The 20,282-nt window shown below is 34.7% G+C and overlaps 1 protein-coding gene across 1 annotated transcript; it reads left to right on the top strand.

Moving 5' to 3' along the window:
* The first annotated feature begins 1,925 nt into the window (after positions 1-1,925).
* Positions 1,926-20,176, top strand: LOC109035460 (uncharacterized). The gene is made up of 14 exons (XM_019049105.2): positions 1,926-2,252; positions 6,647-6,869; positions 7,418-7,561; positions 8,459-8,512; positions 9,022-9,150; positions 9,868-10,014; positions 10,542-10,670; positions 11,439-11,620; positions 12,235-12,343; positions 13,372-13,611; positions 14,071-14,291; positions 14,911-15,284; positions 18,743-18,845; positions 19,467-20,176. The coding sequence occupies exons 1-14, from the start codon at positions 1,926-1,928 to the stop codon at positions 19,605-19,607; spliced, it is 2,523 nt and encodes an 840-aa protein (XP_018904650.1). The 3' UTR covers positions 19,608-20,176.
* The last annotated feature ends 106 nt before the right edge of the window (positions 20,177-20,282 follow it).

Below are 20,282 nucleotides of genomic sequence, written 5' to 3' on the forward strand. Positions count from 1 at the left end.
CTAGTGTGCAAGAAGTAGGTTCAAACAGTTATTCCCTGATCAATGATAATGTGTTGATTCAATGATTAAATAAGTCACATTTTACAATTAGGAACTACAATTTCTGGCTCATCAAATCACATCAATTCACACCAAACTTTGCAATACTCTTGGTTCTCTTTTGCCCAACTCGGTTCAATTTATGTTTTTTGTAAATTTGTACATAAAATTTTCTAATTGTTAAATTTATTTTTAAGTCCACATTTTTTTTGGGTTTTATAAATTGATCCTGTATATATTTTTGATCAATACTCCATCAGTAATCATTATTAAAAGATAGCATTGCATTGCCTCTCAAAATGTACATTGCAGAGCAAACATAGACGATGAATTTTTCAGTTAATTTGAATACTTCATTATAGCCTAGCTTAGGAGAAAAAGTGAAAACAAACAATAAATTCAGAAGGACTCATGAACTTGATTCCCTCGCTTCATGAATGAATTGGTAGATTCACTCGTGCAATACGTTTTATAGGACCTAGCAACATACTGTGTGTTCAGAAATTCAAAAAACATGAACTTTACCTACAAATTTGAGGAAATTCATGCACCCTTCCATCTCTATAATTTTGAGCATTTATTGTTGACAGGCAATTGAAGACAAATTTACCAGGAAACCCCTCCCCCCCTTCCCCCCAGGAAAAAGGGGATCCACCTGCTTTTTTTATGGCTGGTAATATTTGTCATTTGTGTAGATGTTAATCTTCCTAGGACAAAAAACCAACCAAGAGGCTCCTTTTCTCTTCGTGAAATGTTTTCGTCTAGATCAACATCGTCTGAATGTAAGAAGAAAAAAATTCCACAGCACAGTAACATATGAATACTGCTTCTTATTATTGAAACGATCTCTTTAATGATCATCAGGCTCTTAACAACAAATAATGTCAACATTAGTGAAAAGCTAAACTGATATCCAGAAGAATTTATGCTATCAGAAAATAGAGGTAACTTGCCCAAGTACAAAACTTTTGACATGCTCTTTTGCGGGGGGAGGGGATTGGGGAACACTTTTCGAAGAACCTAAATTTTGGCGAAAATATTCCATTGTTTAATTATTCACAAGTTTAAATTATTTCTCTTGACATATTCATAACCCTTTTTCATGAGTGAATTAAATTAATTTCCTTTTCAGCAATAAACATTTTTCTGCAGTTCACTTGTGCTTAAAATTTGGAATCTACTTCATCTATAAAAATAATGAGGAAAGGAAAAAGGGAAAAATGATTAGATAAAGATAGATTAAAAGAAGATCATAAGAGTTTAAAAAAAAAAATTATTTTTGACTCAAATTATAATTTTTGGAACTTCTTGGCTTTGTTTTCCCCGCAAAATGGTGTGGACCCCGCACCATTTCTCCACCTTGTCTGTGAAAATATATAGCATCGATATTTTGAAAAAATGGAAATATTTCTGAAGGTGGATTTTAAGAAGGAAGTATAGAAATTCACTTTTGAGGAGACAATACTTCTCAAGATTTCTCTCTGGAGTGATGGATGAAAAGAAGCTGGGAAAAGGCTGAGGAAGGAAGAAAGTAAGTTCTAAAATAGATGAAGAATGTTTGACTGGTGTTGGCTTTTGACTTACCAATTGAATGTTATTAAGAGTCTGAGTCTCCTGGAGGGGAATGAATTGGAGGGGGAGTGACCCAACTGAGGATAATTGACTTCAAGTCTCAACTAAGTTGACAACCAACCGCCAACCAACTCCTTCTCTAAACAAACAAATCACATGGGCTACCATCATTCCTGTATCTAAACATTTTGTTTAAAATTGGTCGAGGTGAACACAAACTAATAATGATGTGCAATACCCATCAGTCTCATGAAGAATTTAGGTTTTACTTTTGGTCAGTGCATATCTGAATTTAGAGATGATTTTAAGTTAATATGGATCAGTTTCATTTCATCTATGCGTGCTTGTTATCAGTGTTTATTTTGGAAATATTATTGAGTTTTTTCCTGTACACTTTCATACTGCAAATCGATGCCAAGTGCTTTAAAGTTTATGAAACCCTCGTTCTCGAGGAAGAAACTAAAGTTTTTGACCGTGTCAAACGGAGTGATACTATTTCTGACAACTCAGTGACGCAGCATGTTGAATTTTATAACCCAAATTTGAAATCAGAGTTGGAAGAAAAAGAGAAAACTAGCTACTCTAGTAACTCAACAACAGATAATCCATGGCGATGGCTCAACACATATTCTCGAATTCCCGTGAGTTAATTTATCTTAAATTCTTTATTTGCCTTGCTGCTGCGTACTTTATTATGGTTGTTGATTTTATTTATTTTGCGAAGTAAGTTATGAGGGGAACTTTCAGTTCATCATCTTTAAGGAGAAACATTACTAGTGCCGTGCAATGTTACCAAACTTTCCCCAGCATTTCATTAATTTTTTGGCAGAGTAGCCTAGACCAATTGTTAAAAAGTTTCATCATATTTTCTTTATAATGCTGTAAATTTTAATGAGATCAAAGACATTTGTTCAGTTATTCTTTTTTAAAAAGATAAAATGTCAGTGAAATAGTGGAAAAATTCCTTGGAGCTTATCTTATTTTTCTTCTGGAAGTAGATAAATGTATTGCCTTTTTAATTTGCACTCTGCAAACAGTAAATAAGTGTGAAGCATCGGTTTTTTTACAGCTGTGTTCATATTAGATTTCACGAACATGAAGAACCGTTGAGTTGTTATCTGTCTTTTACAACAATGCATGATGTAATGAGAACCTTCTGATGTAAGCATGCAAGAGTCCTTAAAGCTAATACAAATAAGTGCTAAGCGCAACCAATTTTTTTCCTTCTACATCAATGTTGAAAGTGGAAAAACTTGAACCTTTGTTTTCTATATTGCATACATTGTTCTATTACTCTAGAGGGGAAATTCCTCTATTTTTCTCTTGATTGAATAAAATAAGAGCAAGAACTTTACAAAAGTATATGTGTACATGTTTTGTTAATTTCATCATTGATACGTTACATTACTAAGTTTATAATTTGAAAGGCACTCTAAATGTATCTGAATCTAGAAGTTTAAATGTGATGAAAAAAAGGGTCTTACACTTCCATGACACTACTCACAAATGACCCAAAAGTTTTCTTGTTTTGATTCTAAGTGCTTGATACTTACAGTTCATGATCATGTAATCTGTCATTCCCTTCCTACTTTTGACATCCAATTGCTCAGACCTCACTCTAATTGACATACTCTGTTTTTACTTAACTTTCCTAGGTTTCTTAATTAGTTTTTCGTTTTGTAAGTAAACTCTTTCAACTTTAACTTAGTGTATTATTCTATCTTAAACTCATTTGCAAAGTTCCTATCCTATTGCATTCCCTCATTTCATCAAATATTATTTTTTATTGACTTGCCAATCATAAATTGCCATTGGTCAGCAAACTGTGCAGAATGATGAACCCAAGTCCTAATCAAAACATTTGATGACAGCAAATTCATCTTAAGATTCTTACCTGCTGATTGCCAAAAATATCATGGGAATAGCTGAGGTCTTTGAATAAATTGTGTTTAAAAAAATTAAAAAGGTCAGGATTTAGAGAGCTTACAGTACCTAATGATTTATTTACAATTTGTTTACAATAGATAGTTTTTGTATGCCAAATTATACCAATTTATTTTCCTCGTACCCTTTTTACCAGAAGGTGTGAAATAATTGATTTATTATTCTATAAAAAATCATCTAATAAATAATTTATTAGATGGCTAAAGTGCGAAACCATGTATCTCCATTTGCGACATAGCAGTCTTACTTCATTTTTTCTTCGAAAAAGTATTCAACGTAATCTCTGGAAAACTTCCTCAATTTTCCTTCCCTGACAGCAGAATATTCCATTTTAATTTCAAGCCACTAAGTTGGCTCGCTTCTCCTCGAAAAATCAAACTTGGATTTGAAATTTTAAAACACCGCAATGAAGATGCGTGGTGTTGTACTTCAGTCATCGATATTTTCTACCGCTGTCAGCCAGTAAATTCCTTATCTTTCAATACATGTTCTACCACCAGACAGAGTAAGAATGAAATTACCTCGCTTTTCCCCATCAAGACTTCTCTCAAAAGTTATTGAAAGTATCACTTTCTGAAATCAATCTTCAAGTGAGATATCAATATTTATAGTTCACATTGCCATCAACCAATTCAAATTTGCTGTGCAGGGAAAATGAAAACAAGACCACACGCTCAGTAAATACCCAGAGTTTGATTTTACAAAAATCCAAACTCCTCTTGGAACATGGTAATTATAAACTTTCCAATGAAGATTTATGACTGAGAAGAAATGAATAATGACAGAAGGGCTTTGGTAGCCGCTGTAATGACAAAAACCGTACCAAAAACCTCATTACAAAATTAAATCATAGGTACCCAAGCTTTCCAGTTTGATGTTTTTTTTTATTGCAAAGCTTTTTATTTCGTAATCACATCAGCTGGCACAATGCTCTTGTTATTATTGACTACAATGGTGCCGATAAACATGAAAATGAATTATTCGCCAATTATACTGGAAGTAGGGGAGTGCCCAATTTGACTCGAGTAATCTTTGGTTTTTTCACAAGCGAAGAGTTAGATTCAGCAAGCATGGAAAAGACAGTATAATCACTTATGAATTGAATTTAGAAGTTTAAAATTGAGCCACACAGTTCCTCATTAACTTTTGATCTGAAATATGTACAGTGTCGCTCAGTGTGTAACCCTGTCAAGAAGTTTGTTAATTAAATTTGTGAAATTAAATGTATGAAGGGAAAAAGAAAAAGAAAGAAAAGCATGAGCAAACGGATTCCTTATCCTTTCCATTTGGTTTGTGGTAACAAACATCAAATTAAGTCAGTGGCATAAATACTCTATTGTTTTCATGGAATGAACGAACCTCCTCTGCTTAGGGAGCTGCTCTCTGTCACAAAGTTCATTCCCCTTTTGTTTAAAAATATCTCATTTCCATATGAACGATGATGAGTGAGCGTACACTCATTCATGAATCAAGAACTAATTTGATCCCTTGTGAACTGTCTCAAATTCATTGAGGAGTGTAATCGAGCCTTTTACTCAATCAGTTGTTCTGGGTTGTAGGCCAAGACAGGTCATCAACAGTAATTATCTTCAATTAATTGTGTGAGCCTAATCTTTCTGAACTTTTTTACGAATCATCGAAGGAGCCCCTCATTCAATTTATTTTGTGAGTACATTATCAACCAAGGCAGTCACACCCATAAAAAAATTTCAACCATGTGTCACCATACAAATTATTTCCAAAATCACAATTAGAAGGAGTAGGTATCATTGCTATTCTTTTAAGGCTTTTTTAGTTTTTAATCTGTATTTTCTCCTAGTGTCTTCTTTTCAAAACGGCAGCTTGGACTTCAAACCGGGGGGGGGGGGGGGGGGGTCCCAAAGAACAATAAATTCTACCAACAAAGCTCTAAAATTTGTATCCGTTATCATAAAATCAATTAATGAGTAGCGTTATCAGCAAACGAATATTGGAGAGTTTTTGCCTTGAACTTAAATAAATATAACATCGTGTTGTATATTGTGAAGATCTCTCGTCCTCTTGAATTCAGATTGAACCTTGCTCAATGCTACTTTCCCAAGGAAATTATACTGTCTTTGAGGAAAGGATACCGAATGCTGCTTATTGTGATGCTCCCTTTTTAAATCTCAGTTTGTTTTTAACAAGATATAAAAATGTTTTGGCTTTGATTTCCATGCAGAATAGTTTAGGATAGACAAAAGTAACTTAATGCTAGTAGCTTTATTCTTTGAGCATTTGGAGGCTCAACCTCAGTTTTTCCTACTGAAATCAAATAATAATCAAGCAAAAGAAGAAAATACTGTGAAAGATCGAAGAATTGAGTGTAGAGTTTTTGAGTTAGAAATTCTCATTACAACAACAATTTTGATAAAGTCATCTGAGACATCTATACCTACTTAGTTACAAAATGTTGATAATATTATTAACTAAACTCAAATCTAAGATAACAAGAAGCTACAAAAACCTTTTGCATTATGTGAGGGGACAAGTTATGATTTTAGTAGCGTTTTCACCAATAGTCCTTAACACTAGAAGGTATGTATTTTTTTCAAAAAAGTTTAACACCCTGATCAAAGCTGAGTAAAAAAAAAAATCAAGCAACTCCAAAACTTGGAAGGTGCTTATCCTAGGCAAACTTATGCACCAATAAGTTTTTCTTTGTCCAACTTTTTCCTTATTTTATCAGAATTTAAATTTAATAATTTAAACGGGGGACAAATTTTCTAAGTAGTTTGAAAAAGCATCTAAAATAAGCTTCAAAATCTCAATCGAAGGGTCAAGAGGTGGGGAGACTTAATCGCTTCGGATCGTTGCAAAGTTTTACCTGATAATCTATTTATGTATTCATTAATGGGTGTGTAATTTGTAAAGAAAAGTACAAAGAATTTTTGTGAAATTGCAAAGAAAATTTGCAACTTTACTCGAGTAAAGGAGCAAATTGTCTGGTAAAACTTTTCAATGAAAATATACCTAGTCTGGCTCTCATCATTTGAACTAAAATAATTTAGGAGAGTTTTAACTCGTAATCCCTCTACTGAAACTAAATATAATCTTTTTTTAAAATTCTTAGGTTGTTGCTCTAGAACAGTATTGCAGAGATACACAAAACTACTGCCCTCCGGGACCACCTGGACCTCAAGGGCCGCAGGGACTTCCTGGTCAGCGAGGTAACGAAGGCCCAAAGGGTGATAAAGGCGATCATGGGCTTCAAGGAGAACCAGGTATCAGAGGTCCCCCTGGATCACCTGGAGAGCCGGGTCCTCGTGGACCTAAAGGAGAGATGGGAAGTCCAGGTTAGTTTTTTAATCAGCTACCTAATTTTATGATTAACTCAAGTCTTTGTGTGCTTATCAAATGATTCTGAATGCCCTAAATTTATGATTCAAAATAATAAATAAATAAATTCACGACCTACAATCGTAAAGAGAAATTTTAATAAAAAGAGGACACTTCCACATTTCCTTGTTTTACATCTAACAGTGGAAGGTCTGATCTGCAATGCATCAAAACTTTCACCTTATCAACTGAGTCCTTTTCCATAGGGTTTTTATTGATTTCAATCTTTAGGTATTCACCCCAGAATTTTTTAAAAATTCCCCGGTTTGCTGAATTTCATGGTCTGAGGTTAGTGTATGTGGATCAAAATATCAATTTAACAGTCTGATTGAGCTAGAGAACATATAAGATAAGTTGGCAGTCTCTGTTCGCAGAGAGTTGTGCTGCTGCTGTCCAGTAGCAAACGAGCATTCACTAAAGTAACAGTGGTACTGTGCACAGATCGGTCTACTATTAAAGTAATAAATCTGTGCTACTCGTACTTTAAATTTTATTTCATCTGAAGGTGTTGCTGGACTTGATGGAAGGGATGGTGTACCTGGAGAACCAGGATTAGATGGTATCCCTGGTAGAAATGGTCTGGATGGGATACCTGGCCGTGATGGGCTAGCTGGTAAAGATGGAAATCCTGGATTCAACGGGACAGATGGTAAGATCGTCTCATATAATCAAGAATTTATCCTGTTATTGGCCCAGTAGCATTGGGTGTGAAGTTCGGACTTTAAAAAAATATGAAAAAACTGTTGAAACATAGGTACCTATGAATGGAGAAACCCTTTTTGGATTTCTGATGTAAAATATGTGTCAAATTCATGTAAAAAGAATCATGGAGAAAAAGACTATCATTAAAATCGTGTTTTTTTGAAGATTATTCATACTAAACAATGAGTAAGTATGATGAAAGAAAAAAAACACTAAATTATGCCTTGAATACTTCAAACGACTGGAGCAGAACAAAGTTGGGCTCTTACTATTCCAATGAGAAAAAAAGCCCAGAAAAACCAAAAACTGGAATCATAGATTTACAAAAAAAAATGTAATCGGTACGTTTCGGTGGAAAACTTGAAAAAAAAAAGACATCTTTCAGTCCAAGCAGGTGCATTAGGAATAGGTACTCCCCCAAAGTCCTACTGTCAGACCAACACTAGGATCTATTCAGCAGCAGGATCATTTCAATGAGTCAGGATGAACTTATTCAGTGTGGAACAGTATAAATGATTCTCAAAAACTTAGAATTTCTGTCATAGAAGAAAAGCATTTATTTCCTTTTTGCTTTCAGACATTTTTTGATGCATCACTCAATTTGCACTTTTTCTTTTTTCCCTCTCTCATGTCATCATCGCATCTTATGGCATTGAGTCTTATAATCTTCGATCATGTCTTCAATCATGTTTGCTCTTGCTTCAGCCTCTTATTCCCCACTTGAAATTAAATTGGCTCAAATTTTCTCTAGAATTTTTGTCTTGAAATGATTCTCTTGAAAATTTTAAAGTTGTTTTTGATGTTAGAGCTCTTTTTCTATTGTTTTGTCTCTATAATTTTCCAGGCATACCTGGAGATATTGGACCACCAGGACCAATTGGGCCTCCAGGACCGAGAGGTACGTTTTTACAAATAAATGATACTCTCTCAATAATATAATAACCATAAATTTTATGCAAATGCAATTATATCCACAATGATATCTTTAATCTACGAATATTCAATATCAGTCATTAAATCATCTCTCTCATAATTTGAATAATCAAAGAAATGTAATCTACTGTATAAAATATTATGTGATGGGGCAGGTGCCCTTTTCTTAAAATTTATTTCCTAAAAAAGTTAAAGAAAAATAAGATTGAAGATTTCGTCCAATCTAGATTTTTTTCTCATTAAATCAAATTTTAGCTGAGAAAATCACTTTCTCAGTCGCTAAAAATCCATTCTCATATTTAACAGAAAAATATTGGGACATTAGTTTTTAAGATTGGGATGCCAGTTTGACAAATAGGGAGGCCAAGAAATCTCTGAATCCCTGTTAGTGAGTAAGAAACATATTTTCTTTAAAATTGAGCAATTATTAATACTATTTTAGCAATAAACTTTATTGTAGCTTGTATTTTCCAGGAATAACGGGTCCACGAGGGAAACCAGGAAGACCGGGTACTAATGGTATTCCTGGAACTCCAGGTGTCAACGCCTGGCTGTCACCAGTCAATGGAAGCAATGAGCTACTGATTCCTCCTGCCATAGTCGGTAAGAATGTCAACATGTCTCTCAAAGAATGGAGAATTGTAAAATAATTTAAAATGTAGAAAAAATATATAACTCAGTCACATTGATGATCTCTCGAAAAACTAACAATAGTAAGTCTAATTAGTCGACTATTAAACAAGGTACAAATTTAAGGATGCAACTTACCTCTCTAAAATTCCATAGAAAAACCAATTCTTGCAACGAAAATAACTGAATTTAACTCTTGACACTAATGTTTTCATGTCGCTCTGGTTATAACAAATTTGAATTTTCCCCCACAAGAAAAACCAGAGTCATTAGACTGTATACATAAATTAAGCATGGCACTACAAAATTTTTTGCAAGCTTCTCAATCAATTCGAATTCCCTCCCTGCCCAAAGTTGCTCAAAAAGTAAACAATTGAAGAGCAACAGTTGAGCCGATATGCCAAGTTTGCCTTATTTTCACACCAGAGAGATTGTTTTTGTAATGTCTAGTGTGTGTTTTAAAGAGGAAACACGTGTTTGATGAGTTAATGTCTCCTTTGCCACCAGTCTTTAAAACCGATAAGTGTTGAAATGGGAATACCTCGGCAGATTGTATTTTTCAATAGCCTCTTTCTTTCTATATAAAATATTTGCCTGTGGTTTCATTAATCTTAAACTTTCTTACTGTTTCAAAGTTGTTCAAGTATGTTACTAATGTGGTTTTTTGAAGTATCAAATTGTATTTTTCAGGTTCTAGTCCACTCTTGTTTTCTGGTCCTATCATTGTTCATGAGCGGGATAACGTAAGTCTTCTGTGTGCTGCTACTGGCACACCAAGGCCAACTATTCAGTGGCGCAGATTAGATAAATCAACCGTTGATCTCGGACGATGGAAAGGTAATTTTCGTATGTTAAAATTTTGGAATTTTGTACGCACCAAATCTCAGGTTTTCTTTCATTGAAAGCTCACGAGGAACTGCGAAAAAAGAACCTCTAAATCAGATGTGCCAATCTTTCAAGTACAAGTGGGACAAGAGTAGTTTATGCATTTAAATAGGCTTTGTATCATGTGTCAAATTGTATACTTTCAGGCTTTTTACAATCATGGATATCGGTAGATCTGAAGCTTAAGGTTGAATTTTTTCCTCTCTCTTCCTCCATTCCACACTTTCTCTAGCAGAAGCCTCACAAGTTTTGGTTCAATAGTTGTTTTCAGGCAAGACGGTCACAGCAGTGAAAGTCAGAGTTCATTGAAAGTCTCTCTAAGTAATCAAAGTTGAAAAATCTTGTTCCATACAAGCCTAACTTTGCTGTAAAAATGACTTAAATCTACTATGCCCAAATTCATCCAGTACTAAGCAGACACCCTGCATATCATACTGAAAACAAAGTAATGCCTATGAAACTACTTGTTTGTTTTACAGACTCGGCTGTCAATGGTAATGTAATAAAAATTCCAATGATAACTAGGGCAGACATGGGTGTGTACCAATGCATAGCAGACAATGGGATCCCTCCTTCTGCTAATCAAACTTTTACGCTGGAGGTATACTGTGAGTATTAGGAGCTTTCATTCTCTAATTTCATATTCATAGGGTTCAGGAGCCAGCTCATGCATAGAGATGAATATGGGTCATTTAATATGCAGGGAGAGAATATTGTCACGACCCAGAATTCAGCAAACTACTTTTTGCACAACTCATTTTATTATAAAATTACAGATCCCCATCCAAATTTGTTTTTCTCCTCTAAGGCAAACTAACCATTAATTTACCTCGAAATGTTCTATGATTTTTCTTCTCTCATTTAAATATATTCTCAGAAAATCTTTTAGTCGGTTCTCTTTTCAGAAAATGAAACAATCAGAGATTTTGTAACATTGCAAAAGGAATGCGCGTTTTTCAATATTATCCATAAATATTATGCTGTCCATCATGAACTATGTATATTTGGACCGAGTTTATCAGAAAGGAACTAACCCACATTTTCGAAAAAATTGAGTTAAAAATGTTCTTGAGTTCCACTAGTAGTTTATTTTCTCCTGTCAAAATCTGAAAGTCGAAGAAAAGAAACTAGTTTGTGAAAAGTGAGGTTCAAGTTTATTTTCTGCATTGAGCCTTATGCATGGATAAAACTTCCAACCTCTTTTTCTCAGTTTCAACTTAATGTGGATTGGTTCCTTTCTGATGAACTCTGTCCATTTATTGGTTGAATGTGCTATTATCAAACTTTCAAATTTACTGAGAGCAGATAATGTTTTCTGTCACTGTCTGATATTTTTTTTCGAAAGATTAACTGAAATGTTAATTTATTTTTTTCAGTCCAGCCTATGATAAAGATAACAAAACCCTTAGGTGTCATGAACGGTTCCTCTTTAATATTGGAGTGCGAAGTTCAGGCATACCCAGAACCCGTTCGATATTGGGAAAAGGGTGACGGGAAGTTGATCAGTGAAAGCAGTGGCAAATACCGGTTTCTCATTCTAGAAATCAACAAATATACTGTAAGATGATTTTCACTTTATACAAAACTCTAATTAACCAAGATCTCTTTTTTTTAAAACCTTTTTCTCTCCTTTTTTCCTTTTTTTGTTACTCATGATTCCCAATCAGAGTGGACATTTAGTTAATCAATCTTATCAATTTAAATTAAATTACATCAAGAATTCTATTTTAAAGTTGTAAACGTTTAGAATGGTATCTCAAATACTGACTACCAAAAATTAATTTTCAAACTTGTTAAGCTAAATAAAGCACCATGATAAATAAGAGATCTAAGTACCAAAAAAGACGGCCTTTATAGGTATGATCTTTTTTGGTGCCGAGATCATAAGAGTACCTAATCCCAAACTGACGGTTATATGATCCGAAATAATATAAAAATTAATTGAAAATGGTTGTATTTTACAGGCTTTACTAGTAACAACGATGTCAAAGGTACTTAGTTTTGACATTTCTCTGGAGCTTTTGCCGCCTCCTGAAATGAAGATTTTTCAGTCTCTCAATTGCAGAAAATGTTAATCATATAGCCGAGAAATCAAGAAGTTTACCTAATCAATCAAAGCATTTTTATTGTTCTTCATTTAATTTTTTTGATTCGTTAATTTTATTTTTGCAGTCACTGATGCAATTAAACATCACAAAATTCAACGCAACAGATGCGGGTTTCTACAATTGTGTCGCTAAAAATGAAGTTGGAATACAAAGTGGATCACTCTCAGCATTTGGTACTTTCTGGTTTATCTAGTTTTCCTTTTTCTTCTCATCTTTTCTTCGCAAAATGGAATAGATTTATCTTTTTCTACTTATTTTAAAAACTAATGGACCACTAGACAAGGTACGAATTTCAGCATTCTGATACATTTGTCTTAACCAAAATTTCCTGTAGAACACGATGCGCACAACGAAAATTACTGATATCAACTTTTTACGAAGATAATTAATCATTCTTGATGCGTAAATTCAAACCACCCGCTCATGAAAACTCAATGCTCTACGTGATTCACATCACGCGCTAAACGTTATCATGACAGTATCTGCGATTTAAAAATCTGGCAACCTCAATTTTGACGCTTTAGCTCAGCTATAGAAAATTGCTTATAGTTTAAACAACACATGGTGGAAAATGAGCATTGCTCGATTGAGAAGCTTGCTGAAACCGTTGTAGTGCACGATTTGACTCACGTAGAGCTTTGAGTTTCTTGTGAGCGGGCAGTTCAAATTCCTCGTGACCAATGTGAAATAAAAAAGTAAATATCTTTGTTAGGTGTTAGAATCAGTAATATTCGTTGCGCTAATCATGTTATACGTAAAATTTTGGTTAAGGAACATGTATCAGATCGCTTAAATTCGTACCTTGTCTAATGGTCCATTGTCCGCTGGCAGTTCTCAAAAGTATTTATCTGAAACCTAATCTGACCATTGAATCTGATCTGAAACCTAAATTTTAAACTTGTGCCGTCAAGTCGACAATATGAGGAATGACTTCTTCAAAAAGAACCTAGAACCTAGTTATCACCTATTAAACTACATGATACTAAAGGTGTTGAGCAGGTCTTTTCGTCTTTAAATAGAAACAAAATTATGCAATCTCTACTACATTACATTTTATTCCCTCACAAGAAATGTTGTTACTTAATCTTTTGCAGCTTCTCCTCATTTTCTCCCCTTTCAAAATTATTCCTACTAGCTAAACATAGGGGCAGTGACACAGTTTTTTGACTTCAGAGAATGTAATCTGCTTATTGCCTTTCAGAAATCGATCCAAGACTTCCTACATCCAGCGGGGGAAAAGTTTATGGAGAACTAGCCCCTCAGAAGGTTGGTTTGGAGGACTTCTGTCCGCAGGTTGAGCCATGCCCGCAGTGTCCGGACGTGAAGGAATCCAAATGCAAAGAGAGCATCTACTCAATCTACAATCTTCTCGGACACAAAGAATTAGAAATCTGGAATCTAGGCAACAACACCTATCCAAAACTCACCAACAGATCACTAGGTTGGTATTATGCTCGGCCTATTCTCTAATTTAGGATTTTTTTACTGTCAGTTTTTTTTTTGTGCGTTTTTGTACTCATATTCTTGGCAAGTTAACGAGTAATGATATTTTATACTTAACGCAAAGGAAGTAAAATTATCTGGTTCTAATCAAAAGGGAACAGAGTGACTTTGACTTGAAACAAAAAAAATGGGTTTCAAAAGTCCCCCCCCCCCCATGAGGCTCAATATTTAGAAAAAAAAGCTCAGTTTCACTTTTTGTAAACTAAATAAATTTTGCGGACGTTACCCACTGTTTTATAGGAGTAAATTTGCTTTTTGACAATTATCTTAAAACTATCCTTAACTAAATTTTTTTGACGATGTAACTTGGTTCCCTTTCGTAAAATGGTGCCCAAATCATTAAGCCCAATTCAGAAATTTTCTTATTCGTGTAAGCTGCATCTTGTTTCTTTTTCAGACTGTCAGGTTTATGCGGTGGGGAAACCAGTGTTTCATCGATTTACGAATTCAGATTTTGGAAGCTGGATGAGGGACCTGAATCCAAAGAACGAAATGAGTTCTGAAAAATACTGGGTCACCAAAGAGAATGATCATAATTATTTGTACGAATTTTCCAACAAAACTTACTACACTAAAGATAAAACAACTAAAAAGTACCGTTTACTGAATCCATTCATGGTAAGTGACAAGTTTCAGTTCCCCCTTTCTCGTTTCGTTGTTTGTCTTCAAAATTTATTTGATTATTTGTCAAAGTGTAACGTTACATCTTGAATTATGAATATGAAACAGTCAAATCCCTGTAGATAATGGAGAGCGAAAGTTCATCTAAACAAGATATCGTGACATTCAATATTGATTTTGAATGATTTAGATTTCTTGTGGTCACCAGGCATTTTTATGGAGTTACCCTGGGGCGGAAAAAGTAACTAGAAATAAGAGCCCATCAGTGCTAGGATCCGCCCATTTTACTTGTTTTTCTACTGTGTGAAGGAGACAAAGGAGTCTAGAATTATCCTTAACAATACCAGCTTTTCGGTATTTTTCCTTGCGTTCCCGCCTGTATGTCCACTCCTGGAGTTATTTGTAGCGACTGACAGTGCAAGTAAACTTTATGTTGAAATCCTGGCAAGAAAAAATGAAGGAATATTATTTTATGTGCCAAGTGTATGTGCTCATTATTCTAAATAAGCTTTGAGGCATGTGTATTAACAAAGACCGAAATAATTCTCTTTCACTTTGTCTGACTTCCCAGATGAATCAAGGATTCATGCAGTGTAACTTTTTTTTATCTTTTCAGGGGCACGAGCATATAATTCACAATGGATCATTCTATTACCATGAAAGAAACAATCCTCGGGTTATCAGGTTGGACTTAACAACAGAAACTTTCATCGCTGCAAAATTACCATTCTTAGTCATTAACCAATCAAATTACTTGTATCAGCGGAAAGATCTGTTTTTGGACTTCTCAGTCGATGAAAATGGTCTGTGGGTGGTTTATGGGCTGCCTGGCCCTAACAACACGGCTGTCCTGAAAATGGATCCATATTCCTTGGATATAGAGTATGCCTGGAATATCAGTCTTAAGCATCAAAAAGTAGGAGATACTTTCATCGTTTGTGGTGTATTATATGCTGTGGATAGCGCCTCTGACAGGAATACTAATATTAGGTGAGTAATATATTCTTTCTGTTTTCATGATAATGATGCTTTTTTTTTTAATTTAAATACTTTCCCACTTGCAAGAGTGTTTCCCAGAAATTTTGGCAGAAAAAATGTCAAACTAAACTGAAATTGAACAGTTTGAAGTTTGTATGTAGTCGGGAGAACACAATTTTCAGGGAAAGTAATTTCAAGTTCTAATTTGTCTTATTTTGGAACTTCAAATTGTCGGATCGTCATTTTCCGGCCAAACTATCACAAGCGCTGTTTGTGCTTAGGCACTATGTTGCCAAACTACTCTAACCCTTCCAATTTTTCACAGAAAATCTAATTAACAGAATCACTCGAAAACTGCACCTAATATTTATCTTGACTTAAAATTAATCCCAGAAATTTTCATGAAAGTATGTGCATAAGGTTTAAAAAAAATTAATACATTATTGATATATCTGGCAACATAGCTTCTTAGAGCGAATTGCGCTTGTGATACTTCGGCAGGAAGGTGATGAGATGAGAATATTGCTTCAGCTCACTGTTGCGACGACAATTAAATAAACTGATTTTGTGTTCAGTTTACTTTGATTTCAAGCTCAATTCTTTAATGAGAGAATTCCATCTCAGAAATATTAAGACCTTGAAAAATATTGAAGATACATAAGATAGCAAGAACAGGCTCAAAATATTAAAGTCACGATTATTTTGTTCTAAAAATCAGGCTCGTAAATTTCATACCTTTTCAGGGTTTTTAGTGGTGTGAAAAACATGGAAAGTCAGGGAATTCTACATCGACTCAAAAAAGTTAGGGGATTTTGTGAGTAGCGCATCAGCTCAGCAACTTCAACAGATGCCATTCGAGAGAGTTTAAACCACTCACAAAATCCTTTTTTCGTGATTTGAATCTTTAGGAGTGGAAATTTTGTCCTACGTGTATTGAAAGTCAGCGAGATTAAAAGAAACAAAAATCTAAGTGGAAGTTTTGTTCAGAAGTCAGGGAACTCGGAAATTTTGGAGCCAGAGAAAAGCAAAAAAGTCCGGGAAAAGTTAAGGAATTGGAAACAAGCAGTGAACTCCAACACAACGTGTTGATAAGGCGCGTCATTAACTCGCACATATCAACCCCTTTAGTTTTCGTTTACAGAGATTTCAAAAAAGGCAAGCAGCACAACAAGAGAATTAACGATCCAACAGTGCAAGGTCAACGAGGCACCTTGACGAGACCGTGTATTGTAAATCTAGAAAGCTATTCGAACAAATTTAAGTTTTTTGATCTGCCTCAAGCAAAATCTTATCAGATTCTTGAAGAAAAGTGCTACGGAAAAATTTAAGCGAAGAAAGGAAAAATTCTGTCGAACTCCTAGAAGATAAAGTCGATTTAAAGGTATTTTTGGGCTAAAATACCCAAATCACCGGTATTATAAATCCCGTTATATTATTGAAAAGAGATTTATACTCGATATAAATGCAATTGTATTAAATATGTCTTGATTTTTTTATTTTAAACGTCTTTTCATGCAAAGAAGCTTAACCATGTCCATGCTTTATTCATTCATGAATTGAAAGTAAGCAATCCACATCCCGAAAATCTACCGATTTGCCGTGAAAAATTGCAGAAACTTGATATATCAGGTCGATGTACCCACTCTTTGAATTTACCAATCGATTTAGTGAGTGCACGTATGTGAAAGTCAAAATGCTATAGTCATTTTGGGTGCATTCATTTTTCATGAAACAATTGTAAGTAATTTCAATCCCGAAAAACCATACATTTTCCGTATAAAATCGAAAAAATCAAAATATGTCGACTCCCTGACGTGAAAATTAAATTCTACGTGTGAAAATACTTATGTATCGATATGCTGAACAGAATGCCCGCCTCTCCTCGTAATTTACAAACCGTTCCTATACTCATCTCAAAATTTTTCTCAGAGCTTTGTGTTATTATCAGCTTCCATTTAAACCCCGGTTTGATGGCCGAATCGGCTGCCCAAAAAGCAAGCCATTTTTGAAGGGCTCTATGAGAAATTCGTGATATTATCAGCTCTCAGGAAATCACCCCATGGGTAAAATTGCTGGTATAAATTTTCGAGAGCTTAAAATAATCGTATTCAAGAAACTAAGGCATTAAACTATGGAGTCAATTTCGTTTTAATAATGTAACGGGATTTACTTGTCTTCAGGTCAAAACTCATACAAGGAAGCCCCTTGCAAGAGGCTAATTTTTTGTAATTTCACTCAATTTTTTCTCCTTTTTATAATTGAATTGCTTGTCACATTCTGAGGTCAATCATATTAAATTGTAATTTATACATTTCTTTTTTTTCCCCTTCATTTTATTTTTTGTTTGGAGAAGTTTTGTTGATTTCTTCGGATTTCGAATACTGTAACTTCTCTTCTATTTGGCCGATTTTTATGAATGAGACCTCTTTTAATTCGTGTTTCAACGGAGAGTAAGGAAAAAATTGCTAAAAACTCGCGAAATAATTTTTTCGAAAATTGGGCGAATCCTAGCGTGACGGTGAAATGGTTAATGAAGCGTAAGTAATTGGGCGAGGAGCTGAGGATCCCGGCCTAGCTTGGCGACCGTCATTAGCTATTGTTCGTCGAGACGCCGCGCCGACGCAGTGATCAGGAGCGTGGGGAAGAGAGGGGTAAGTGGATTCCTGTATGAGCCACGTTTAGCTAATGGTCTAATGAGTCTCGAGGCTCATCACAGATTGCACTTACACAGATTGCACTGTATTTCTTAGTTTTAATAAGAAATAAAATATAATTCTGTAAAATTAGTAAATAAATACCAAGACAATTATTCAGGATGTCAAAGACTGACTGAAAACTTTTTATTAACCTCATATGATAAAAATATTATTATCAGCTGACACTGACATTGTTGTCAGATGAACAGCACTATCAGAGCACGGGTACCAACTTTTGAAAAGTATAACAGAGGTTTGGAGATCTGTCAAAGCAACGTTCTGAACAAAGCGGAGGAGTTAAATTCTCATTCCGAGAGTGCCGACCTGCTCAGCCATCCTCGAATCAATTCGCTTGATTCTGCTTATATATGCATATTTTAAATCAGCGCGTCGTACTCTTAGGCTTTTTTTAAGAAAACCAAGTAACGTAGACTCTTGGTATTCACTGCACATAAACTAGAGAGCCCCAGAATGAGAAACAACTTTAAATCATAATTATTGACGGATAAATAAACTTTTTACACGCTTTGGAAAATCTCAGAAGTTCGCGGTAGTCACTTTTCGGTAAGGAACTAAGGGACTCGGTTATTGTATCGAGCAAGGTTCGAAACGATCGCAAAGGCGGTATACTACGTATACGCGCCAAAATGAAGAACTCTGCTTGTGCCATTCTCTTTGATTTAGTCACTACACCTCTGGATCTACACATTTTGCAGCATCCAATTATTATAATTTCATAATTCCTATTGAAGTTTTGATTCCTTTGATTTTCAGGTTTTCATTAGACTTATACAAGAGCACTTTACTAGAAGTCAGTTTGCCTTTTACAAATCCATTTAGAAATACAACAATGATAAGTTATAATCACAAAAGTAAAGTAAGTACCCTTTTTTCCTTTCTGCTGGAGCTTCGATTTAGCTTAGCTTAAGCTTTCATTAACTTGATATTCCAGTGAAATTCGAAGTTGAGGACTTCTTTGGTAAAAGGGTGTACAACAATAATGGTAATTTTGAGAAAAACGTATTGTACATAACTATTGAAAATCGTTTCCTTTCTGAAATAGTTAAACTTCCTCCAACCCCAAAATTATTTTGGCCTACGAAATATTTTTAAAGATGTGTGCTTAATTGTAGATGTCTAGCACGAACGGTTACAAAAACATGTTACATACATATGCTTTTTTACTGGTGAACCATTTTCGAGTGCCTAGATAATTTTATTTCCTCATTATTTATGTTATTGTTCTTCAACACGGATGGTAAGTAAGGAGGGTAAGGTGTTTAGCCAGAAAATAAAAGAAACCTAAACCATCGTTTTTGAACTGTGAATGCAAGGGTATGACAAGTGTGTAGTTGTCAAAAATGCGATACAATGGGGTAATGCGATGCCTCTTGCTGCAAAATCAGTATTGCTCCCTTATTCTATGTGCAGCAGGATTAGAAGCCTCTTATGTACTTTTGCCGAAGAAGAACTCAATTTTTCTTTTGCCTTTTTTCAGGAGCTGTATACTTGGGATAAAGGTAATCAGCTGACATATCCAATTCGGTATCATGAAATAGGCTACAACATTTCGAAGGAAGAGAAAGAACCTGAATCCAACCTTGTGAACAGAACAGATGTCGAAATTAACACAGAGTAAGAAATTAGTCCCAGTCCCAGTAGAAAAAGCAAAAGCAAAGTAAGTCATGTGATAAAACTTCCATTTTAGTTAATTTACTGTCGTATCTCGTTATAACGTTTTTGAAGGGTAAATGAGAGTAGAGTGTTGTCTCCAGGAAAACATTATTTTGAGAGACGCTACAGTGAGAAATGACTTGCCGAGCTTAAAAATATGAACGTCATTTCCGAAAAAACGTTATTTCGAGGTATGTTATTACGAGATACGGCTGTAGTTCATGTAAAAAATGAAAGCCATTATGAGAGCTGTGTGACTTGCTGATAAAGTGTTGACTTAGAATTCGTGACTTGTACATTTCTCTAATTAAATTTTTATGTTTTTAAAATTATTTTTTTTTTTTACACCCACCTGCCAAAAGTGAGTATGCACCTTATTTCCAGTGTTTATTTTCAGCTGAAGTAATTGAAGACCTTCCTGCAAAAAGGGGCTTAAACCTGCTGAATTTTCTTATAGGTTCTCCGTAGTCCCTAAAGTTTTTAAACCCGGTGAACACTATTTCAAGTCTCGGCAAAAGTGGATACTTAATTTTTTTTTTAAGTTTAAAAATTAGATCCATTTTGTAAAATGAAATGAGAAAATCTCATATTTATGCTGTAGTTACTGTGTATCAAAGCTGTCAGTCGCAGAGTAAAACAA

Source organism: Bemisia tabaci, chromosome 8, assembly GCF_918797505.1.
Source record: "Bemisia tabaci chromosome 8, PGI_BMITA_v3".
Taxonomy (NCBI): domain Eukaryota; kingdom Metazoa; phylum Arthropoda; class Insecta; order Hemiptera; family Aleyrodidae; genus Bemisia; species Bemisia tabaci.